The sequence below is a fragment of the Zootermopsis nevadensis genome, unplaced genomic scaffold (assembly GCF_977971745.1).
Source record: "Zootermopsis nevadensis isolate Lab colony 2312 unplaced genomic scaffold, Znev_1.0 Znev_ptg000019l, whole genome shotgun sequence".
In the NCBI taxonomy this organism is placed as follows: domain Eukaryota; kingdom Metazoa; phylum Arthropoda; class Insecta; order Blattodea; family Termopsidae; genus Zootermopsis; species Zootermopsis nevadensis.
In genome coordinates this window covers 382117-408745 of record NW_028259151.1, presented here as the reverse complement: position 1 = coordinate 408745, position 26629 = coordinate 382117, and the positions used below count along the sequence as shown (strand labels likewise).

General features: G+C 36.8%; 1 protein-coding gene across 5 annotated transcripts in view; it reads left to right on the top strand.

Annotated features, from left to right (window-relative positions):
• dpy (fibrillin-like protein dumpy) overlaps window positions 1-26629 on the top strand; it is a 385379-nt gene that overhangs the window by 239685 nt on the left and 119065 nt on the right. For 3 of the 5 annotated variants that reach the window (XM_087351381.1, XM_087351380.1, XM_087351379.1), the window contains 12 exons: window positions 5849-6169; window positions 7041-7352; window positions 8721-9041; window positions 10964-11290; window positions 16645-16962; window positions 17352-17672; window positions 18322-18648; window positions 19233-19550; window positions 21072-21398; window positions 21766-22092; window positions 22813-23124; window positions 24414-24737. The exons of 1 other annotated variant lie outside the window; for it this stretch is intronic. In XM_087351381.1, the coding sequence (XP_087207507.1) occupies window positions 5849-6169; window positions 7041-7352; window positions 8721-9041; window positions 10964-11290; window positions 16645-16962; window positions 17352-17672; window positions 18322-18648; window positions 19233-19550; window positions 21072-21398; window positions 21766-22092; window positions 22813-23124; window positions 24414-24737 (3855 nt within the window). Of the gene's footprint in view, window positions 1-5195; window positions 5523-5848; window positions 6170-7040; window positions 7353-8720; window positions 9042-10963; window positions 11291-16644; window positions 16963-17351; window positions 17673-18321; window positions 18649-19232; window positions 19551-21071; window positions 21399-21765; window positions 22093-22812; window positions 23125-24413; window positions 24738-26629 lie in introns of all 5 variants that reach the window. One more of the 5 variants, XM_087351378.1, reaches the window with a different exon arrangement.

Genomic DNA, 26629 nt, shown 5'->3' with positions numbered 1-26629 from the left:
TCGCATTTGAAGGTGCTGTGTGGGAAGGTGCATTATGATGTGAAATTCATTTGTTGAGCCTTAAATTTGGTCTTTTTTGACAAATGCACTACTATGAACATTCCAAAACTTTCTTGGTCAACTCATTGTTTTGGAGGAAGTAATGTGTAATGGACAGTTTCTTTGTTTGCAAGAATATAGCGGAACAATTTGGCCTTTGATTTTGACATTACTACATCTTTTGGATTTAGAGATAGATACTGTCATTTATAATTGGATCTTTTGGAATTCTATTTCTGGGGAATACTGGAAGACCTAGGTCAGCCCTCCTCAAGAAAGAATAGGTTTTTATAGTGATTGTTTTGACAAATCTGAGAAATTTCCTTTTCTGCTCACCACTGATATTTGTTGGCACTGTTTTGGCATGAACTTTCTTCATATTTATATCTTTGGTAAAAATTAAGATCACAGTTCTTGAATCTCCCAAATTGTGAATTAAAAATTATTTCTCAGCATTTTAACTTTTTCCACATTTTAGTTACTTCTTATGTTTGTCAAAAGGCCTGATCCCTCCTGTGTACCATCTTCCCTTCCACATTCAGATTGCTTAATCCATGCAAGAACTAGTGTTATACCCATTATTCTTTCTTTAAAATACAGTAGGGCACCACTTATACGGCGGGTTAGGGACCAGACCCCCGCCATAAAGCGAAAATCGCCGTAAAGCGGATCTTTGCCTTTTTTCACTTGCAAATGCAAATCAAAGCCTAATAAGATGTTTACACTATCATATAGTAAGTGCACAATAGCGCTAGGCCTAAGAAAATGATATGAAAGTAAAATGAATATCAGTAGTACACACATTGTGGCTCGTTTGATCTTCAATCCACACAACTAAAAGTTTTTCCATGTCGGCAATAAGGCTATCTCTTTTTCTTATGACTTTAGAGTTCATTCGTGTGGCACTTTTAATTTCATTTAACACTTTCTCCTTAGCGTTCACGATGGCACTAACAGTTTGGCGAGCTAGGCTTAGCTTACGTCCTATCTCGGCCAGACATGCCTTGTTCACGAAGTTTAATCATCTCTAACTTGGTATTTAAAGTAAGAGGCTTACGACTCCTCTTTTTATCGCTACTACCCTTTGACTGTTGCAATAGTGAAGTGTAATCAAAGTGCAAGCGTGTAGTGACAGATTGATGTATATCAAGTTGAATGCAGAACCAGTGGATATTCTGATAATGCAGGTGTACATGCCAACATCGGATCATGACAATGAAGAAGTGGAAATAATATATGAGAAGATAGAAGAAATCATCAGGACAGAAGGAAGAGGGAAAGTGGAAACCATAATAATGGGAGACTGGAACAGTGTCGTGGGGAAAGGAGCAGAAAACAACATTGTCGGCCCTCATGGACTGGGAATAAGGAATAGGAGAGGGGACATGATGGTTGACTTCTGCCGAAGAAATGGACTGGTAATCACCAACACCTGGTTCAAGAAGCATCACAGGAGATTGTATACATGGAAAAGCCCAGGAGACAGGAGCAGATACCAGATAAACTATATCTTAGTGAAGCAACGATTTAGGAATAGCGTAAAGGATGTGACAACAGTGCCATCAGCGGACATCGACTCAGATCATAATATGTTAGTTGCAAACGTCAGCACCAGAATAAAGAAAATCAGGAGTAGGGGGGTGAGGAAGAAGAGATGGGACCTGGAGAACCTGAAGAGCGCGCGAGATGAAGTAAGAGCAGAATTGGAAGGAAAATTAAGTGAAAGTGAAGGCGAAAGCGTTGAAGAGGAACGGACAAATGTCAAGAAGTGCCTAACAGTGGCATTAGAAGAAAAGGTTGGTAGGATGAAGAGGATACCAAGGAAGGCATGGATTACACAGGCTATGCTCGATAAGATGGATGAGAGGAGGAGATGGAAGAATATCAACAGTGAAGAGGGAAGACAGAAATATCGAAGACTGAACAACGAACTGAGAAGAGAAACAGACAAGGCGAGAGAAGATTACATCAACGAAGTATTTGATGAGATAATGACACTCCAGAGAATTGGAAGATACGATTTGATGTATGCAAAGGCGAAAGAACTAGGATGGAAAGAGAACAAAGGAATTCGAACACAGGAAATAGAAGACCCATCAGGAAAGATAGTCAGTGACCAGAATGAAGTTAAAGCTGTGTGGGAAAATTATATTGAAGAGCTCTATGACAAGGCCAATCGACTGGATGAGAAGGAGATGGAATTGGAGCCAGAAGAAGAAGTAGAGGAGGTCGACAAAGGTCCAGAGATACTGAAGAGCGAGGTAGAGAGGGCCATAAAGGATATGAGAAGAAGAAAAGCTATGGGAGATGATGAAATCCCATCGGACTTATTGAAAGAACTTGGAGAGAAAGGAGTGAAGGTTCTTACTAGACTCGCTAACAAGATATACACCTCCGGTGAGTGGCCCAAGGACTTTTTGGAAGTAACAATGATTCCATTACAGAAGAAAAAGAATTCCAAGAAGTGCGGCGACTACAGGACCATCAGCCTAATCTCACATGCGGCGAAGATAATGACTAGAATACTGACTAAAAGACTAGAAAAGAAGATAGAGGAAGTGATGGGAGACGACCAATTTGGATTCAGGAGAGGAAGAGGAACCAGAGATGCCATCGGAGTTATGAGAATAATTTCAGAGAGAGTTCTCGATGTCAAGGAAGAAGTATGTGCCTGCTTCATCGACTGGAAGAAGGTTTTCGATCGAGTAAAATGGAAAAAAATAATGAGGATCCTACAGAGAATTGGAATTGATTGGAGAGATAGAAGACTAATCAAAAACCTGTACATGCAGCAAAAAGTCAAAGTGAGACTGGACTCAGGAGACACCAACAGCGTTGAGATAGGTAGAGGTGTAAGACAGGGATGCTGCTTATCACCAATTCTTTTTAACCTGTACGGGGAATGGCTTGCCAAGGAAGCTCTGGAGGGAACAGGAGACTTCAAAATTGGAGGAAGAGTGATAAAGACTGTAAAGTATGCAGACGACTTAGTAGTATTGGCGAAGGAAGAGGAGGAATTACAGAACATGATGGACAAGTTAGTGGAAACAGGTAGAGAGTATGGAATGGAAATCAACATTGAAAAATCAAAGGTAATGAGGATAGCACCGAGAGCAGAACCATTGAACGTTGTAATTGGAAACCAACAGATGGAGAATGTGGAGCATTTCAAGTACTTGGGAAGCATAGTCACGACGGACGCCCTATGCACCAAGGAAGTAAAAGCAAGGATAGCCATGGCCAAGGCAGCTTTCGTCAAGAAGAGGATACTTCTCACTAGGAAGTTGGGCTTGGAGATGAAGAAGAAACTAGTGAAGTGTTACGTATGGAGTGTCGCGCTGTATGGAGCAGAGACTTGGACACTCATGAAGAAGGAACAGAAATACCTGGAGAGTTTTGAAATGTGGTGTTGGAGAAGAATAGAGAAGATCAGGTGGACGGATCGAGTGACCAACGAAGAAGTATTGAGGAGAGTCAACGAGCAAAGAAACATTCTGCAGGCGATTACACGAAGGAAAGCTAACTGGCTGGGACATATTATGAGAAGGAATGCATTACTGAGTGATATCACCGAAGGCCAGGTTGAAGGAAAGAGAGGACTAGGAAGAAGATTGATACAGCTAACCGACGACCTTAAACAAGGAAAGAAGATGACGTTCCAGGAATTAAAGCGAGAAGCCGAGAATAGGGACAACTGGAGAGCTCTTTTTGGGCAGAGCAATGGACCTGTCGTAAGACAGAACACTTAATAATAATAATAACCCTTTGACGCCATTGTAATTACACTGTATTAACACAAGCTGTAAACAGATTGAATCAGCGACGAGAAAATGGCGCCGGACGCACTTCTCTGACTCAGCTGTTGAGCGCCGTATTAGCGAATCGCCGTAAAGCGGAGCGCCGAAAAGCGGGGCCTTACTGTACTGTGTACATGTCAGTGGCACTTTTCTCTAATTTTTATAAAAGTTTAATATTGATCCTTTCTTCAAATAATTACAACCCATGTTTTTGTAAACAAATAACTGCACCAGTTTGCCACAAAACTGCTAATTTATATTAATACATGATGCACTATATGCTACCTCACCAGTGCTGTCAATTCACTGCACAGATACCTCAGTCTTATTATTTAATTATCAGACATTATTCTTAAGAATTAAATTGTGTATATGTGCTTTTCCACTAGCAATCTTCATGCTCCAAGATTTTCTATGTGGCAAGTTAAATTTTAATATCTGTATCAGCTATTTGGAAAACTTTTTGGAAATAATAGAGGTACAATAGAAATATTTTTCTTTCCAAGCTCTTTTTATTTTGAAGAAGACTTCTGTGTTGTTGTGCCATGTGGTCTGGTGGAAGGTTATTGGTGTTCAGAGGTACTTGCTGTCTCCATCATAAGGATGATGATCACCCTGATAATGGAAGTAACAAACACACCTGAAACATCTGTAAACTTCTACCAGACCGCATGGCACAAGAACCCAGAAGACAGCCATCTTCATACTCGCCACCATGAGAATCTGAAATCACGCGTTTTTATTTTAATTTTCAGCATCGAGCATTTTGGTAGAAGTTATTGTAGCTACATTCCAGTATTTACAGCCACTAAGTTTTGCTAACCTAAGGGACCTGAAAGTGGACAAATAGATCCATTACCATGGCCCCCAAGTCTTTAAATGTTTGATAAGTTCAGTTATTATAACTAATGTTATATGTTTAGGAATTAATGGGCATTCACACATTTTTTTTTTATTTTTTTGGAAAGATGAACCATGTTAGATTTTATAAATTCAGTTAGTTCCTTTTCAATCAGAAGGTCGTCTGCTTAACATGATAGTGCACATGCTGTTATTGTGGTACTGTGAAATAAATTCAGAATGTTTCATATTTATTCATACAGTTTTACATATTAATGTCACTACAAACTATGTGACTTGAATGCTTATGTGAGGGAAAAGTATGAACCTGTGTGTGGCATGACAAACGTTGAACCAATAATAAAACTTCTGTAAATGGTGGAGTATGAAGATGTAATAAACTTTGCTTGGGTTAATAGACCTTTCATTAGTGAAAAGTTACTTTAGAAGCTTCTGTAGAAATCTCTTATCTCTTGTGTGATGCATGTTGCATGTGGTTGTGATCCTTTCTATTTCTAGAGCAGACGATTCAAGCTGTTGAAAGTACAAATCCATGTGTTCCATCTCTGTGTGGTCCAAATTCTCACTGCCAAGTTGTAGATAATCATCCAGCATGTTCTTGCCTACCAAACTATTTGGGCAGGGCTCCTAACTGTCGTCCAGAATGTACCATCAATGCTGAATGTCCCAGCAACTTGGCATGTCAGGTTGAACAATGTAAAGATCCATGCCGTGGCACATGTGGACCACATACAAGATGTGTTGCAGTGGAACATGCACCCATGTGTCACTGTCTGACAGGGTACACTGGTGATCCTTTTGCAGGTTGCTCTAGCATTCCTCAGTGTAAGCATTTTTTATTTTCTCCTTCAGGACTATTATACAAATAATTATAGAAGGATTAACTGAAATAATCTTATTTTTAATGTGATGTAAAGTATTTAACATGCCTTAGTATGGCCATTGAGAAGGTTGTGTTTATGTAGGGTAGTTATTATTATAGTTGTTAAAGCAGTAATATATAGATGAATGGATGCTGGTGTGATAGATGAGATGAATGGAGTAGTAAAGGATGTTTAACACACACATACACACAAACATAGTCATTAATAAGTTGTTGGTTCTTTGAAGGAATGTGTCATTGAATGGCCTTACTTGTCTTGATATTGCAGCAGTTGAGGTTCCTCGAAATCCTTGCAATCCATCACCATGTGGCGCAAATGCCATATGCAAAGAACGTAATGGTGCTGGGTCATGCACATGTTTGCCAGAATATTCAGGAGATCCATACACTGGCTGTCGACCTGAGTGTGTTCTCAACACAGATTGTAATAAAGCAAGAGCTTGTGTTAGAAACAAGTGTATAGATCCCTGTCCAGGTGCATGTGGACTCAATGCAGAATGTCGTGTTGTGAATCATGGGCCTTCCTGCAGCTGTCTGCCTGGTTATATTGGCAACCCTCTTAGCACCTGTAGCCTTCCACCTGCTGCTAGTAAGCTTCTTTCTTTATCTTATAAAGAGCTATATTTTAAAATATATGCCCCTTCTCATTATCTGTATCTAAATATACCATTTAATTAACTGAAAGATTGGATTTATTTCATTATTCTGGTATGAAACAATATAGTACATTTACTGAGAAGGTAAATAAAAATATTCTTTCTTGACATAATTTCAACTTTCTTTTTGTTTTTTGTCCTTAGTACTTTACTTCAAGGATACTTCAAAATATGACTAAAATTATTTTATGAGTTTAAATTTTAAAAATTTAATAAAATAAATCAATGAGTCATTTTTATTTCATGCAATCGACAGTACTACATGCTTGTCATTTTATGTATATTACTGTCTCTTACTGAATTTGATTTTTCTCTACAACTCTTCCTGTCACTAAGAGTTTATAGCTCAGTAAACAGAAGTGTGGAACTTGAAAGGTTTCTGTACAATGACAACCTTTCCTTTAATGTGAGCAGAAGACAGAGGCATTAGAGCACACAACAAAATTTCTTTACTTATTACATGGTCAATGTCATTGATATAATCTTTAAATAATTTTTTTTGTAGATATCTAACAGCTGTTCTTGTATAACAAATAATGTGAACTTAATAAGAGATAAGAAGGATAACTTTTGAAGGGAAAGGAAAGGGAAGTTGATCATATTTTTAAACTTTTATGCATAAATTAATTTTTATCATAATTCAATTCAATCATAATAATCTTAACATTGTTATTTAATTTGTTTGTTTTTATCCCTTTTCATTATTTTGCATCTATTATGTTTCTGTTTTCATCTTTTCTCTTTTACTGGTTTCTATAGTTTCATTGATTTGTTCTTCTGCATGCTTTGAAACTCTTTCTGTAGCTCCAGGAGCTCCAAAGAACCTTTGTCAGCCTTCGCCATGTGGACCATTCAGTTTGTGCCGTGTGATTAATGGGCATCCAGTGTGCTCTTGTCAAGCTAACTATATTGGCTCACCTCCAGCCTGCAGGCCAGAGTGTGTAGTGAGTGCAGACTGTACTCAAGATAGAGCGTGTATCAACCAGAAATGTCAGGATCCATGTCCTGGCACTTGTGGCCTAAATGCTCGCTGCCAGGTTGTAAACCACAATCCTATATGTAGCTGCTCAGTGGGCTTTACTGGTGATCCATTTGTCAGATGTGTCAAAGAAAAAAGTAAGATATTCTTTAAATCTAAAAACTCTTGTTCTTCATTAACTGTATTTCTTTACATCTGTTATGGTAGAGGGTTGTGTAGTGCAGAACTAACTTATCTAAATAGCAATAAACATATTTGTCTCAAAATGCCAACCTAACTTGACTTGGTTGAATATTTTATGATTTTATTCAGTAAACAGTTGAAACACTGTATTTTACTTTGCTATAGTAAGTTCATTAATCCAAAATGATGCATTTTACTGTGTCATTGTAAGTTCTTTAACCTAGTTAAAGGATGCAAGTAATTAACTACTCTCAATCAATCAGCAAAAGGAGTGGAGGTGGTAGGTATCTTTATCTGACCCAGTTGATCTGGTGACTGTGAAGAATTAAAATACTTCAGAATTTGCATTCCGTTACCATGACAATGTATTAAGAAGGTTGCCAACTTATTATTGGAAACAGACTCACATATTATTCGGCAATTTTTCTAAGAACATTAATGTTATGGAAAAATGGCACTGATCTGGATAAATTGATTCTAATAATAATAAGAAATATGATGAAAGACACTTGGGTTACCAGCTGTGTCAGGTGGCTGAATGGTGAATAAACCATATCTTCTGCCAATGTTTCGAGAGCCATCTCTGTTCTCATCCACAGGGCTGCTGCATAAGAAATCTGGTCCTTTGTAGTGTGCTCACTCCCAGTTCCCATCGAAACATTGGCAGAAAATATGGTTTATTCACCATTCAACTACCTGACACGGCTGGTAACCTGAGAATCTTTCATCAACTTTAGTTGCCGCGAAAGCTTCACTTTATAAATAAGAAATATGTTTGTGTCCTATTTATACAGTTTTCAGTTTAGTGCTACACTCCCAATATACAAGATCTGTTACTTCATAGAGCTGTATACTTTTCTAAACAATGCAGTCAACACACATTTATCATGTTTAATGGTTTGGAAAAACTATGGAAAGCATTAAATCATACTTGATGCAAACGACTGTTGGATAAAAAAATAACACTGGAATTTGTGTTTCTTATTCACTGTTATTTCATGAATATAGATGTGTTAGATAATACAGTCTTATTTTCCTGGACACAGTTTATTTAATTTTGAACAATACAATTCATGCTTTGTCTTTTTGTACCTATTGTCATAACCAGAATAACACTGACATTTAATTAAAAATAAGTGTTTTGATACATATGTTTTGGAGTTATTTTATGGATTCATGGCTAATAGATAGCTGACAGATGAATAACTGAGTGTTGGCTGCATTGGAATATATTTTCAGTTACTTGCATTATACATTTATCTTCCAAATTCCATGACTTTTTATGGTGTTTTCTGGCATGCCTTTATCTATCTGTTTTCTAGAACCTCCTGTTCAACCTCCAAGTGGTAATCCTTGTGTGCCTTCGCCTTGTGGTCCAAATTCTCAATGTCGTGCAGTTGGCAACACACCTGCTTGTTCATGCTTGCCAAACTATGTGGGCCGAGCCCCTAATTGTCGTCCAGAATGTACAATCAGTGCTGAATGCCCCAGTAATCTGGCATGTCAGAATGAGCGTTGTAGAGACCCTTGTCCAGGTTCATGTGGCATTCAAGCAGCTTGTGTTGTTGTGAAACATGCCCCACTGTGCACTTGCCAACCAGGATTTACAGGCGATCCTTTTACTGGATGCTCTCTCATACCACGTAAGACATACATTTGCATTCTAGATAATTTTCTGCAAGCATGCATTAAGAACATAGTATAAGAATATTAGTGAAATGACCTTCTTATTTATTTCTCCAGGGAGGAAACATATCAGTTATTTGTTAGGGTCCAATAAACAAATTACTGGTGTGTGTGTGTGCATGTGCACATACATGCAATGTGTACACACTAAAATACAGATTAGCAATCATATCTATTATTTTTGAATACTTAAGGAGAACTGCCTAAAGATGACTAATTATGGTTAAAACGTTTAGTGGATTCTTAATAAGCATTGAAACTATAATAAGAAATTATTGTATAGACAGGCTGTCAATGTAACAGAAAGTGTTTGCCCATGACAAGTGCCTATCAAATGACAAAACAACCAAAATTATATTTGTACTGATTATTAGTAGTACATTGGCTGCAACAATGGGATACAGCTGCAGGAATTTGATACTGCCATTGGTTTTGTCATTTTGTACAGGAAAGGGTTCATGTGTAGTAGGGTTGTACTTAGGTTGCTCTGTGTAGTGTATGTTCATAATTCCTCTGAGATACTGTATACTGGAATTAAGTTATTAGCAAATTTTAAATTTAGTTTCAGCTCACAGTTAACTTCAGATTCAGCTGAGTAGTTATAATAGTTGACCTGATTTCTGTGATGTTGCACCTTTCTTCTGTTGAGATGCACATCATGTGATATAAGACATGGATGTTTCTGTACCATTATTTTACTGTTTCATAACCACTGTTTTGTTCTACTGGATGCTGATAGCCAACAGTTTATTCAGTTGTCTAATTGGATTTTAGGTTCTAAGGGAGAGAAGATGTCAATCTTGGTCTTCTGGGCTGTAATGCCATGTGGACTTGTAGGTACATAGAAGTGTTTTGGAGATATATACTGCCTCCATATTCAGGGTTGGCACTGCATGGGCTTGTAGGTAGATAACAATGTTTCATAGGAACATACTGTTTTCATCTTCAGAGACAGTATATTTCTCCAGAATGTCAGTATCTCTATACAAATCCACATGTTGTAACAAAGAAGACCAACACCAACAGTTGTCATATTAACTGGTTACATTTATTGCAGTTTTTGTATATATTGGGTGAGCACAAAACAACTTTATACTTTCAAAATGATACAGAAAACAAATACAATGTACTTATAACTTCACACCTACACTAGTCGACAAGGAAACATTCAAAGTTTTGTACACACCTCACAGAGACGTGCTGCATGAGTCACATGGCAGATGTTGAGACGATAATCCAATTTGTCCCAGACTTTGTGCTGAGCATTGCTAGTGATGGACACTGTGGCAGTTATCAGTCCCTACCTCAACTTTGGCAAAGATTGCAGCATAATTGGATGCTTGACTGGGTGGAATTGTGTGCAAAATGCACATTGCACAGCTGTTACAGACTCTTTGCTAACTGCAGAACATACCAACTCCTCTGTCGTGGGGTAGTTATGTCCAACACTAGTGGCATTTAGCAGAAATGCACAACAGCAATCACCCAGGTCATTTGAAACAAAAAGTTTGGAGTTTTTCAATCAATTGGTGTGGGTGTGAATTTCTAAGTATGCTGCATTTGTTTTCTGTATTATTTTGAAAATGTGAAGTTTTTTACTGCTCACTCTGTATATCTGAGAGTTGATATGCAGGAGAAAGAGAATTTAAATAATAATGTGTTTGTTCATAAATGTCCTTAGATAATCCATATTAATAACAATAACATTCTTGTGCAAAATCTAGAATTCTTGCAGTTAAAAATAGAGGAAACCTTGTGTGATGAAATTTTCTACTGCCATCCATACCTATTACAGTATATGCTCAACTTAAGTTGATGACAAGCGATTTATATCTTGAACTGTTTTACATGAATCTCTACATATTTTCATGACTTGCAGCTATGCAGGCTGTTGAGGTTCCCCGTGAGCCTTGCAATCCATCACCATGTGGTGCAAATGCCATATGCAAGGAACGTAATGGTGCTGGATCATGTACATGCTTACCAGAGTACAAGGGTGACCCATATACAAGTTGTCGACCGGAGTGTGTTCTCAATACAGATTGCAATAGAGCAAGAGCTTGTGTTAGGAACAAGTGTGTGGATCCTTGTCCTGGCACATGTGGTCTCAATGCAGAATGTCGTGTAACGAATCATGCTCCTTCCTGTAGCTGCAGACCTGGCTATACTGGCAATCCTCTCAGTTCTTGCAATCTTCTTCCAGCTAGTAAGAATATTTCTTTAAATTTTCTTCCTTATGTTATTAATAATACATATAGTAGAGTCTTGATTTATCCAGTCTGGCATATAGAACAGTCAATAGAAATGTGTATTTAAAATACTGAAATGATGATATAAGTGAACACAAATGTGTGTTAATTTTAATTGAGTACATATTTGATGCCCTGGCGTAGGTTTTAATCCACACCTGTTTAATTAACAGAAACAAGGACATACTTCTTCAGACAACTAAATACTCTGTGACCAAAATGTAATAACTTGATTTGTTGCTGAAGGATTATCTATGCCTAAATGGTGGCAAACTGGAAGATTTTTCTGTTCGTGTTTTCAAAATGTGCTTACAAGTATTATGCTTGAGGTTGATATTTTTTGTTCGTTTACCACTACATGAATTCTATTTCAGTTCCTCTTTTATTCCATTTCAGAAATTTCTTTATATTTATGAACTTTTATTATTTCCTTAGTCACATCCAACATAATACTTATTTTAATTCAACAGTTTTAAAAACAAATATGAAATTTCTTGTGAATATTTTTTATTTTATTCGATTTTATTTTTCTATTTCATTGTTCAGTCAATATTTTCTAATTTTATGTAATTTTTTTGAAATGTTATTACATTATGGATTGTTAATATTCTGTGTAACACATGCAACATTAATTGATTAGTAGTTTTATTCTGTAAAAAGATTTGTCATTTGAATATAAAATTATGTTAAATTTACAATGACTGATTGAATATTTAAGCAAAAATTTGATATAACAAGATGATGAGGTAAACATGTATTAATATTTATGATAATGGCTGGTTTCTGGGTTGTAGCACCATGTAGTGGCCTTCTCGAAGGTATCACCACCTTGTCGAAGGCAATCTGCCGGGTGAGGAGGCTTGCGTGCTCAAATGACCCTTAGGGCTATGCCGGCCGGAACTTCGGCTCATGGTAGGGTCACCCAAGCCGGACAGGTCTAAGGAGATGCGCTAGACTAAGAGTGATACCCTGGTCCTCCAGGTTGGGGGTTGGGTGTAAAGCTAACAACCTTTCACCTGGAAAAAAAGCAGCTATGTTACGAACACATTAACCAAGCCTCGGATCAGGATGGACTCTTTGGCATGACCACGGCAATTGAAAAAGGACATGAGATTTGGTACTTGGAACATTAGGAGCCTCTATAGGGCTGGGGCACTGAAATCAGTGAGTAGAGAATTTGAGAATTATAAGTTAGACTTAGTGGCAGTGCAGGAAGTGTGATGGGAGGGGGAGGGCACGATCCCAGTGGACAATTTTACATTTTTCTATGGAAAGGGGAATGACAATCATCAGTTAGGGACGGGTTTTTTTGTTCATAGCAGAATTAGGGCAGCAGTTAAGAGAGTAGAATTTATTAGTGACCGGTTGTCTTACGTAATTTTGGAAGGACATTGGTGCGACATCATTATCCTTAATGTTCATGCCCCAACTGAGGAAAAAAGCGATGATATCAAGGATAGCTTTTATGAAGAATTGGAATCAGTATTTGATACATTTGGCAAGTATCACATGAAAATTCTGCTAGGAGATTTCAATGCAAAAATTGGGAGGGAGGATATCTTCAAACCCACAATAGGCAGCGAGAGTCTCCATGCACTTAGTAATGATAACGGTGCTAGAGTAGTAACCTTCGCTACGTCAAAAGATTTAATTGTAAAAAGTACAAAATTTCCACACCGTGATGTTCATAAATACACTTGGACTTCTCCAGATGGCAGAACACACAATCAAATAGATCATGTTTTAGTAGATAAGAGAAGGCAGACAAATTTAATTGATGTGAGATCATTCAGAGGAGCAGATTATGACACTGATCATTATCTGGTGGTAGCAAAAGTGAGGGAGTGGCTTTCAGTAAGTAGACGAACTAAACAAAATTTCGACACAGAAAGATTTGATTTGAAAAAATTAAGTGAGGGAGAGGCAAAGGAACAATATCAAGTTGAAATTTCGAATAGGTTTCAAATTTTAGAGACATATGAAGATAATGAAAGTGTGGACATCAACAGGGAGTGGGAAAATGTCAGAAACTGCATCAAAATTTCAGCGAAAGAGAAACTAGGATACTACAGGAGAAAGCAAAATAAACCGTGGTTTGATGAAGAATGTTCCAAATTAACAGATTGAAGGAAGCAAACAAAATTTCAATGTTTGCAGGACCCAAACAAAACAAATGCGGATAATCTATGCAACGTGAGATGTGAGGATTGTAGAAACTTTAGGAATAAGAAAAGGGAATACCTGAAGGGCAAAATTGCTGAACTTGAGACAAATAATAAGGAAAAAAATATCAGAGACCTGTACAGAGGCATTAATAACTTTAAGAAAGGATATCAACCCCAGACCAATTTGGTAAAGGATGATAGTGGCAATTTGCTTGCAGATCCAATAAAAATTGTGAATAGGTGGAAAAATTTCTTTAGCGAGCTCTTAAATGTTTATGAGACTGGTGATATTAGACAGATTAAAATACATACAGCTGAACTGTTGGTGCCAGAACCTAGCTTAGATGAAGTGGAACTAGCCATTGGGAAGTTGAAAAGTTATAATTCTCCAGGAATTGATCAGATTCCAGCCGAATTAATTGAAGCAGGTAGCAAAGGGTTGCATATGAGGATCCATAAGCTTATTCAGTTAATTTGGGATAAGGAAGAGATGCCACAGCAATGGAAGGAATCCATAATTATTCCTATTCATAAGAAGGGGGACAAGACTGAGTGTGGTAATTACCGAGGAATTTCACTGCTGTCAACCTCATACAAAATTCTGTCAAACATTCTTTTGGCAAGATTAACCCCATATGCGAATGAAATTATTGGGGATCATCAGTGTGGGTTCAGACGAAACAGATCAACGATTGATGAGATCTTTTGCATTCGTCAGATACTAGAGAAAAAAATGGGAGTTCGGTGGGACCCCACATCAATTATTTATAGATTTCAAAAAAGCCTATGACTCTGTTAAGAGAGAAGTGCTATATAATATTCTTATTGAATTTTGTATACCAAAGAAGCTAGTGAGTCTAATAAAAATGTGCTTAAATGAAACCTGTAGCAAAATTCGTGTAGGTAAATATGTATCTGAGACATTCTTCATCAAGAACGGTCTAAAATAAGGAGATGCTTTGTCTCCCTTGCTCTTTAACTTTGCTCTAGAATATGCTATCAGGAAAGTCCAAGATAGGCAGGAGGGTTTGCAATTGAATGGGACACATCAGCTATTGGCATATGCTGATGATGTTAATTTATTGGGGGACGATATGAATACAATAAAGAGGAACGCAGAAGTTTTACTAGAGGCTAGTAGACAGGTGGGGCTAGAAGTAAATTCAGAAAAAACTAAGTACATGTTAGTATCTCGTCATCAGAAGACAGGCGGGCAAAATTATCTTAGGGTAGCTAATAAGTCCTTTGAGAGGGTTACAAAGTTCAAATATCTGGGAACAACAATAACAAATGAAAATGACACTCATGAGGAAGTTAGGAGGAGATAAAATTCTGGAAATGCTTGCTACTTCTCAGTTCCAAATATTTTGTCTTCCCGTTTGATTTCTAAGAACCTGAAAATTAAAGTATACAAAACAATAATCTTACCTGTTGTTTTGTATGGGTGTGAAACATCGTCTCTCACTCAGAGGGAGGAACACAGATTGCAGGTGTTTGAGAATCGGCTGTTGAGGAGGATATTTGGGGCTAAGAGGGAAGACGATGGGGTATGGAGAAAACTGCATAATGATGAGCTTAAAAATCTGTACTACTCCGCCAGTATTGTCAGGGTGATTAAGTCGAGAAGAATGAGATGGGTTGGGCATATAGCGCACATGGATGGTACCAGAGGTGTGCACCGGGTACTGGTTGGGAAGCCTGAGGCTAAGAGACCGCTGGGGAGACCTAGACGTAGATGGGAGGATAATCTCAGGTGGGATCTATGGGAGATAGGAGTTGAAGGAAACTGGATTTTGTTGGCCCAGGACAGGGTCCGGTGGAGGGCTTTGGTTAATTCGGTGATGAACCTTCGGGTTCAGTAAGCCATATAGTTAGTTAGTTAGTTAGCACCATGTAGTGTGGTAAAAGTCTACCAACATTCCAGAGGTCTTTGCTGCCTCTGTCATCAGGATGATGAGTCACTCATCACCCAGATTACATTTCACTACAAACCAAAAGACAGCCATCTTCATACTCACTGAAGTAGTATGCTCTTAAAAAATGTAATAAAAAAGAAGAAATTAATTCTATTTGCCCACACCTTGGATACAGAATGGAGAGCTTTTGGTTTATAGTTAATAGTGAAAACATAAATACAAAAACATAAGGATTATACATAGTAAAAAATAAAAAGTATGAGTATAATCAATCTACACAACTTTTGTTCTGTAGCACTTATTTGCTATATACTACTTGTTTCTACCTAACCAGGTAATCTTTAGGCATAAAGACTTTGATGTGATTAGGCCAAACATGTAGTAAATAGCAAATAATTGCTGTAGAGTAAAAGTTGCATTCTTGTATATTTTTCATTTACTTAATTACATAACAGGATGCAGTGCCTGCAATTATCATAAAAATGTTTCTTTGATAATTGTTACTGGATAAATCAAAGTTCTACTTGTGCTTACTATAATCACTTTTGGAATATGAATTATATCTTGGTTGCTAGTTTTTGATGTTGTGCTGGTTTTAAGTGTTCGAGTTTTTATAATACTTACTCTTTCTTGTTTCTGGATGTCAAGTTCTCTTTAGTAACAAGATTATGGCTGTGTAAATGAGGATAGTTTTACCAAGGCAACAAGTTACACAGAATGTGCATGTGTTAACATTTTTCATAATTCTTATTAAATTAACTAATGCCATCCAGTTTCTAAGTACTGTTCATTTACTGCAGCATACTTTTATTTTTGCTTTATTTTGTGTTATTTTATATTTCCATTATTCTGTATACTTCTGAGTTGTGTGTTTCTTTTCAAACATCTTTTATCACATGGACTGAGAATTGGTAACATATGTTTTATATTTGGTATTTCAAATCATAGAATAGGAACCCTGGCTACTGTAAATTGATTCAATTATGTAATACGCATTATTAATATAGCTTACAAAGAAATTGTGTTAAATATTTAATTGAGTGATCATTATAGTGTTATTTATTCTGCTCTTTTATTTTCCATAAACTTCTGTTACTTATTACTACTATTTTATGGTTGCTAATTATATTATGAAACAAATTCTTAGTCCACGTACCAGGATATTCTTGTACCTGTCTTTTTGTTAGCATGAATCTTGAACATTTTCAGTCTTATTTCATTTTCTTATAGCTCCAACACAGCTGCCTACAAAGAACCCATGCAAGCCTTCTCCATGCGGACCATTCAGCCAGTGCCGTGAGGTGAATGGTCACGCAGTCTGCTCTTGTCAGGCAAATTACATAGGAACACCTCCATGTTGCAAGCCTGAATGTGTTGTGAGCACAGAATGTCCTCAGAATCAAGCATGTGTCAATCAAAAATGTGTCGACCCTTGTCCTGGCACATGTGGTCTTAATGCTCGCTGTCAAGTTGTGAATCACAACCCTATCTGTAGCTGTATGCCTGGCTTCACTGGTGATCCTTTTGTCAGATGTCTCAAGGATGAAAGTAAGAGTTCTTCTTCTCTGTCATTGGTTTTGGTTTCTTGCATCTTGGGAATGGATTTAGATCACATATGAGGAATCTTAAAATATAAAGACATTTGCACAAAAGTAATTTAGAGGAGGCAGCTCTGCAGTCTGATCTGGTAGTCTGACTTCAGAAAATAAACAAAATTCAACGTTACATATGGATTCCTTATTTGTGATCTGAATTCTTTGCTGTTAATTTTAAGCCAGAAATTGACTTCAGCTATTTAATTCTTAATTTATTATTCTCAGTTTTATTTTTTATTTTCTCCTATGCTCTTCTGGCTAGTTCATACAATTTGTTCTGTTCACAAGTGTTATGATTCTGTGAAGTATATGTTAGCATGGCTTCATGTGTCTTTTTTCTAGAACCTCTTGTTCAACCTCCGAGTGGTAATCCTTGTGTGCCTTCACCTTGTGGTCCAAATTCTCAATGTCGTGCAGTTGGCAACACACCTGCTTGTTCATGCTTGCCAAACTATGTGGGCCGAGCCCCTAATTGTCGCCCAGAATGTACTATTAATGCTGAATGCCCCAGCAATCTGGCTTGTCAGAGTCAGCGTTGTAGGGACCCTTGTCCGGGTTCATGTGGGGTTCAAACAACTTGTGTTGTAGTGAAACATGCCCCATTGTGCACATGTCAGCCAGGATTTACAGGCGATCCTTTTACTGGATGCTCTGTCATACCAAGTAAGACTTGTTTGTTTTGGTCACAGTATTGTTTTAAATGATATTTCGTTGTTTTACAACTAGAATATTTGTGTGTTAAGTGAATAACTGAAATTTTATAGGATATTTAATGTCCATGTCAGTATTATATGAGAATCATCATCATTTTTGATAAGACATTTTTTCGCTACTAAGGGTTTATATATGATATGAATTTTTTTCATGTAGATATTTGTTTATTGTGTAGTCAAAGGTAATATGTAGCTATTGATAATTTTTTAACAATTCTAATTCCCAAAAGAATGCTTTGAAATGTTGCAAAGTGAAATTACTAAACATATTTTCTCAGTCTGAAGTATCTACTTTATGAAGATAATATATCCAGCTTGGATGAGAATGGCCATTGTAAGATTCCTCTTTTAGTGTCGCTAACAGATCATTTATGAATTTAGAATAATTTTTTTAACTTTTTGGAGGTAATGCTATTAAAGACATTTTGTAATGCCCAATAAGTAATACATATGTGATAGCACCTTTAAGGATAACACTTTTTGTGTTAGGTTTTTAGCTACAGTGTAGAATGATAAGTATTGCAACTTTCCAGCCCATTTTATTAGTTTCTGCTAAATAGACATGATAACTATGGGAACTAAATGTAACTAACTTACAGCTGTTCAACCAGTTGAGGCTCCACTTGATCCTTGCAATCCATCACCATGTGGTGCAAATGCTATATGCAAGGAACGCAATGGTGCTGGTTCATGCACCTGTCTTCCTGAATACATGGGTGATCCATATACAAGCTGTCGACCTGAGTGTGTCCTCAACACAGACTGTGATAAAGCAAAGGCATGTGTGCGAAACAAATGTGTTGACCCATGTCCAGGCACCTGTGGTCTCAATGCAGAATGCCGTGTAATGAATCATGCTCCTTCCTGCAGTTGTCTACCTGGCTATACTGGCAACCCTCTCAGTTCTTGCCATCTTCCTCCAGCTAGTAAGAAAATTGCTAAAACACTACTTGCATCTACTGCATGTGAAAATTTATCTTTTATTTAAGGTAGTAATCTCAATTATTTGAATTAAATTATTATTCTTCTACCTGAGTTATTTACACTTATCTTTATAATTTGACTTGTGTAACTCAGGTTTATTTTATAAATTAACTAATGGTAATGATAATTTTTGTGTGCATAAATCTATGTAGTTCTACATCTTATATGGTTTGTGTTTGTGTTTTCATATCCAGTATTTCAAACAATAGATGTTCATGTTAATCGATAATGAAAATTGATTTTGCTACTGATGTCACTGAATTCTCCATTTCAAGTGAAATTTGTTATGCAGTTTATTTACTGAGGGTATTAAAATGCATTGTATCTACACAGCATGCAGCATAACTGAGTAGAGGATATTTTCTTATACAGAGGTCAAATAATAGAGGTTCTACCTTACTTTTTATTTCTTAAAATCTCTGCATTTGTAGTTTTGTTTCATGGAAAAATCAGTATTGGAATTACTTTTTTATCCATAATATGTACTATTCCTTATGCATGTACTTTTTTTATTGCACTCCTCTAGCTCCAACAGTGCGGCCTGTTATGGATCCCTGCAAACCTTCTCCATGTGGGCTATTTAGCCAGTGCCGTGTGGTGAATGGTCATGCAGTTTGCTCTTGTCAGACTAATTATGTAGGAACACCTCCAAGTTGCAGACCTGAATGTGTCGTTAGCACTGAGTGTCCTCAAGACAAAGCATGTGTCAACCAAAAATGCATGGACCCATGTCCAGGCACTTGTGGTCTTAATGCTCGCTGTCAAGTTGTGAATCACAACCCAATCTGTAGTTGTAACCCTGGCTTCACTGGTGATCCCTTTACAAGATGTCTGAAGGAAAAACGTAAGCTTTAAACTCTTTCACTTTTCTAATATGGTGTACAGGTCATTACGCATTTATCCTTCTAGTTATTAATCGCCCATATAAGACTGAAATCCTTCCCTTTTTCCCATACTAAAATCCCAAATTGATATACCTGTAGTCCGGTTTGATATGAATTATCTGTAGTTTGAAATCTTGTATGACACACAATTCATTTTTCCTGTTCTAAACTTGAAATTATTTTCCAGATTTAATTTTCATTTTATTGCTTGTACATTAACATATTATACAGGGAGAGTCAGAAGTATGTTTACAAATTTCATGTGCATGTTAAAGGTTCAGAAATAAGAAAAAATGTTCCTATGATGGTTAGCAAATGTTTTATTTTCAAAATAATAGCCAAAAATAAATTTCAGTGAATGAATCCAGCTTCCAGCAAAGATTTTTAATTAAAGTTTGTGCAGGAATTGTTGGCAACATGCTTATTAGTCCACACATGCTTCCATCACGTCTAAGAGGACCTTCATATCGGCGATTCTTAAGAAGACACTTGCCACATCTCCTTGAAGTTGTACCACTAAATACAAGAGGACAAATGTGGTTTATGCACAGCAGAGCCCCAGCACATTTCTCCCTTCGCGCCATATATAATCTCAATGAACAGTACCCTCATCGATGGATTGGGCATGGTGGCCCAGTAGCATGGCCACCGAGGTCACCGGACCTGACTCCATTGGACTTTTTTCTTTGGGGTCACTTGAAGTCTGTCATTTATTCAACACTCATAAAGAATGAAGATGACCTATGGAACGTGTGCAGAATGCATGCCAGATGATTCGAGGAAACCCTGGTGTGTACGAACGAATCCGCCAGTCTTGTGTACGTTGTGCTCGGGCATGTGTGGAGAATGGAGGACCAACCTTTGAGAATCTGTTATAAAGAAACACCCCTGTCCTTATACTTAGCAATAAAGGCATACATTGAAAATTATTTTTGGCTATTATTTTGAAAAATAAGCATTTGCAACCACATGTTCATAGCAACATTTTTTCTTATTTTTGATCCAGGAACACGCACACGAAGTTTGTAAACATAATTCTGACTCACTCTGTATCATATAGGAGTAAGTCTTTTTTTATTTATTTATCTGTACTTTATTTTATTCTTTACAGTGTTAATACCCTTTATGGGTTAATTGTGTTTGACAGTAGATAACTTATATACTGTTATAACTCTGTATGTGTCAGTCTTTGCCTGGAGTCCAGTTTATTAGTGAGTTCTTCTTAAACTTCAGTGCTCTGAGGATTATGTGTTTTATCTGTACACCTTTGTATTTCCTCTTTTAATATTGTCTGATATTATAACTCAAAGTGAATGAGTTTGTATCTCTACATGAAATGAAATCTGCAAGTTCCAATACTTAAGTTCTTATTTTATACTTTTTCATAACAAGTTGTGCATTGATATTCTTGAAATATCTTATTACTCTGATACAGGCTCTGGATAAAGGTTTCTTTGTGGCATATGGTTACTCTTTTTTAGAACCTCCTGTTCAGCAGCCACCAAGTGGAAATCCTTGCGTGCCTTCACCTTGTGGTCCCAACTCTCAGTGTCGTGCTATTGGGAATACTCCAGCATGCTCTTGTTTGCCAAATTATTTGGGTCGAGCACCCACCTGTCGACCAGAGTGCACTATCAGTGCTGAGTGCCCAGGCAACTTAGCATGTCAGAATGAGCAATGTAGAGATCCATGCCCTGGATCATGTGGTTCCTTCACAACGTGTGTTGTTGTTAAACATGCCCCAATGTGCTATTGTGAGACAGGATACACTGGTGATCCATTCACAGGATGCTCACAAATTCAGCAAAGTAAGCAACCTATGTATCTCTGGATATTTCAAATTAAAATACTGCAATGTGAACAAAATCATGTTTGTCCACAAAGTATATGAGACCTCAAATATATACATTTTCTGAGAAGATAAAGAAATAAGGTACTCAGCCCAAATTCTGGCAGTATTAGTGGAAGAATAACCTTTAATTTGTATTTGCCACTGTTACTTGATATTCCCAGTTTCAGGAAAATTGTATCTGTAGCATAGAATCTTATTGTTTGGTTAGTAAAATGAGAAACTTCATCATAATTTAATGGCAATAATTAGTAATAACAATGTAAAGCAAAATCAGTCAGTATTTTTATCACATTTTCTTAGTACCGCTGACTTCATCTTTCCAGCTCCTGCTCCAACTGAAGGGCCTAGAAACCCTTGTAATCCATCACCATGTGGTGCCAATGCAGTGTGCAAAGAACGAAATGGTGCCGGGTCTTGTATATGCCTCTCAGAATATTTCGGAGATCCATATACTGGCTGTAGACCAGAATGTGTTATCAATTCAGATTGTGGTCTCAACAAAGCATGTTTGAACAACAAGTGCCGTGATCCTTGCCCTGGAACATGTGGTCTGAATGCTGAATGTCGTGTGGTAAAACATACTCCGTCCTGCACATGTATAGCGGGCTACACTGGAGATCCTCTGTCTGCTTGTGTGCTCATTCAGCCCCGTAAGATGATTCTACTTCTCTGTGCACACTAACATAAATGTCAGTAATGGGGAAGTTGGTCATAGTTGTTTCCCTCTGTAAAGTTATAGAAAGAAACTTTTTGCTATAAAATTTTTAATTACAAATGCTGAGATCCTGATCTAGAAGTGTGAATATTTAATGGCATCTGAAATTTGGAGATAAATATACTGACCTTTAAAGAAACAGTATAAAATGTTTAATGTTCCTTATTCCAATAACAATGGAAATCAAATTATTATTTCTTCAGAGTTTATGTACATTGCTCATATAGTAAATTTTATTATCATTAACAGTAATGTACTAAATTTAATCTTTATTTTTAAAAACATTCTTTCATTGCCTTATGTTTGTGTTAGAAAGTGTACATCTTTTTTATTTCTTATTCTTATTCTGTCACTTTATCCTTGTTTAAACTTTTCCATCACTATAGAATTCTAATTTTGTAATAAATTGCAGTTTATTTTATTTTTGCAAGATTGTAAAATAATGGCTGCCATTAATGAACAATGAAAATTGTGTCTGAAGTAACATATATGCTATATTGCTATATTTATGGAGCATGTGTTATGATTATTTGTAGCTTGATATTTTTATATTCTTTGCTTTTACAGTTATTGGAATGTTGCTTGGATTATCTTTGATCTTTATCTGTTGTATGTGGCATGTATGCTATTTTCTCTGTTCCTTGCCTTCATTTAGTTGTTGCTGAACCTCCTCAAAATCCATGTGATCCATCTCCATGTGGACCCAACAGTCAGTGTCGGTTGGTGAATCAACATGCTGTGTGTTCCTGCTCTCCTGGTTTTATGGGAAATCCACCTTCATGTAGGCCAGAGTGTGTTGTTAGCTCTGAGTGCCCACAGAATCGGGTCTGTGTCAACCAGAAATGTGTGGATCCATGTCCAGGCACATGTGGTCTTAATGCTCGCTGTCAGGTTGTGAATCATAACCCCATTTGTAGCTGTGCTCCTGGCTTTACTGGTGATCCTTTTGCAAGATGTCAGCAAGAATGTAAGCTTCTTATTCTTTACTGTCATACTTTACTTCACTTTTCTGTCCTTTCTTTTAGGTATTAGATTCTTTGGTAGGAATAGCTAAATTATGGCTCATGTCATCATATATTGATGTGCTTACTGGGACAAAAGATGTAAATTCATACAAGAAACTCTTATTTATGCAGTCTATACAAAATTCTTTACCATAGGATTTTGCTTGCCTCCTGAAAGTGATATAACTTAGTATCACCCCATGGGAATGTTACCTGATGGTTACCATTGTTGACATTTCTTTAAAGGTGAAATGACAGTGTTATTCCTAATAGTCCTTTTTGTTTTGAAAGCTGGCAGCTATATACCAAACATCCATATTATTTCACATTTGCATAGAATGTGTAGTTTAATGTTTAAAATATAATTTTAGTTACTTAGTTTCAGACCTTTTACCTTGTTTGCATTATTCAGAAATGGTGGAAATGGATTTCTAAAATGAATTTGATATTACCATAATAGCACAATTAGGCTAGAGTGAAATACTACTTGATCCTATTTTCTGCTGCCAGGAAGCCAGTTCTTGATTGGTCACATGAAAAAAATAAAGAATATCATTTTCAATCATTTTCAGTCCCATTTAGAGACATAATAATGTGTATATCTCATTGAAGTTTTATTAATACATTACTTTGTTAATTTAAAACCAAAATTAAGTGTTTTTGCCAATAAAGTCTATGTGAAACTTCAATAAAACTGTACAATTTTTCTTTTACCGATCAAATTGTTTCTTATTTTATCATTGCAAATTGTCTTAAAATTGTTAGTAATTCTAAGGAGCTGGATTTGTGGGGAGAGCAGTGTATCACAAAAGTGTAATTTCTCATAAGCATATTGTTGCTTGTGGCAGAATGTATAGACTTGCACAGTGTAAATTTTGATTTTGAGTACTTTTGAATCATATTACCCTAGAAACTAAGAAAAATGTATTCAGTCATTCCTGCAGTGTGGAATAATAGTAGTGTAAGCCAAATAGCAATTATTATGCAGTGACATCCCATTTTGGCCTCACACATATAAATAAATTTTATCTTCAGAACTCAGTAGACCTTTCAATGATGCAAAGGGATCTGTGGATAGCAGTTTGGAAATAATAATTCAATAATAATTGAATTATTATTTCCTTATTTGCTTACTGTCTGAACGTCTTATCATTTATGTATTTCATATTGCTTTGTATGTGATAGTACTTGAATATCTGTCTTTGAAACTTTTTTTGCATGTTCTCTACTTGTCTTTTGTCTTGTCTTCTAGCAACTACTCCTACTCCTGTTGGAAATCCTTGCAATCCTTCGCCTTGTGGACCCAATTCACAATGTAAGGTGGTTGGATCACAACCGGCATGCTCTTGCCTGCCAAACTATGTGGGACGAGCGCCAAATTGTCGCCCAGAATGCACATTTGATGCTGAATGCCCCAACAATCTAGCCTGCCAGAATGAACGCTGCAGAAACCCATGCATGGGTGTCTGTGGCTCATTTGCTGAATGTACGGTTGTGAATCATCATGCAGTGTGTACATGCCCTCTGAGCTACACAGGCGATCCTACCTCAGCATGTATTCTGGCACCACCACCATGTAAGAATATGTTCTAACAGTTGTCAAATATGTCAAATAACATAGCTGAAGGGCTCCATGCTTTAGATGGGAAAACAAATTATGACTTGCGCATTATATTTTCTCTGAGTTATTACTCTTCAGTCATGTTGTCATTTGGTATATATTGAGTGAATCCCCATTACATAATCTTATGGCATGTTGTCAGGTTGCCTATAGAGGAGACATGCTCAAGATATGAACAAATATGTTGAATGATGTGGTCCTCCATCTTGAGTGTTGCATAGGGGTTAACAACTCTAGTTGTAAATTTCCAGCATTTTATGAAACGTTGCAATGGGCCTTAGACTTAGATTTTTTAGTATGATTAAACAACAGAAAGAGAGACAAAATATAGATGTGTGTATAATATTAAAATTTATCTGAAAGAAATAGGGTGTGAGAATGTGGACTGAATTCAGTTTGCTTAGTTCAGGATCCATTGATGGACTCTTGTGAACAAACAAATAACTTTAGTGCTCGTACGAGTCTGGGCACAACATAACTAGCTAGCAACTGTTACCTTTTCAAAGATGATTGGTACAGTGCAGTTAGTTATTTTCTTTGGTACAGGTTAAAGAATAGAACATTAGATTATTAGAATTTGTACTTGATAAATCATCATTATTAATAATTATCACAAAAGATATGTTTAGCAATCGACCAGTAAACATTTCATGTATTAATATCTGCTTAATGAGTGGTATTCATTACTCATGGATTTTTTAATTGTTTGCCATGATTAAGAAAGTGAAATGTATGTTGCTGTATTTTGTGGGAATAGGGAATTTAAACCCCCATACTATGGGGGGGGGAGTGCCTAGACTTTAACTCCAGGGTTAATGGATTAGTGGTATAGGCTGCTGGTACACATAAGCACTGACAAATGGCCAGTTAGGTTAGTACACTAAAATGTGGTACATAAACGGCATGAAAGTAAACAGTCTGTTAACATCATGATACATTTAATATAATTCATTAGATTAATTTTATATGTTTGTTCAAAAGATGTGATTGAAATGGAACAAAGTTTAAATATACCAGAAAAAGTACTACTTTTTGGTATTGGTGACAGGGTACTCATTTAAAAAATGACCAAAGAATTTTTAGCGAATAATATAATATATTACAAGATGTATAGGCTCTTCAAAGTAAACATACAGAAGTATGTTGATTATTGCCAACATGTAACATATCAAAAGGACAAGTTTAACTTTTGTATTACTATACTTCATACCAAATGAGCCGGGATAGCTCAGTCAGTATAGTGACTGGCTACAGACTGGGCGACCAGGGTTCGATCCCCTATGGGGACAGAGGATTTTCCCTCTAGCCTCTGCGTCCAGACCGGCTCTGGGGCCCACCCAGCCTCTTATCCAATGGGTACCGGGGTCCTTTCCCAAGGGTAAAGCACGGCGAGGGCGTGATGCTGACCACTCACTCAGAGTAGGAGCTATACCTCTGCTCCCCCCAAGCGCCTGCATGGTGTATAGTGGGACAGCTTTACTTTTTTATACCTCATACAAAAGAATTACATCACTTCTATATTTACATCAGTGTGCACCCATTAGAGCTGCTATGTAATTTGAAGGCATTATGTGTTAGAAATTTTAATTAAATAACTGGTTTAGTCTGAGTGCATAATTTGTGATAAAAAGCAAGTTTTGCAACTGTTTAGAGAATGGTTGTATTCTTTAATCTATGGATGAAACGTTTTGTGGATTTAGATGGCACACAGAAGTGGCAGACTTTTGCAGATGTATTGTTGAAACTATAGGTTCATTTGCACTCATGAGTAAGCAAATGAGAAAGTGAGTGAATATTGGAATGAGCTTAACATTAACAAACAGTGATTTCTGGTATAAATTCACAAT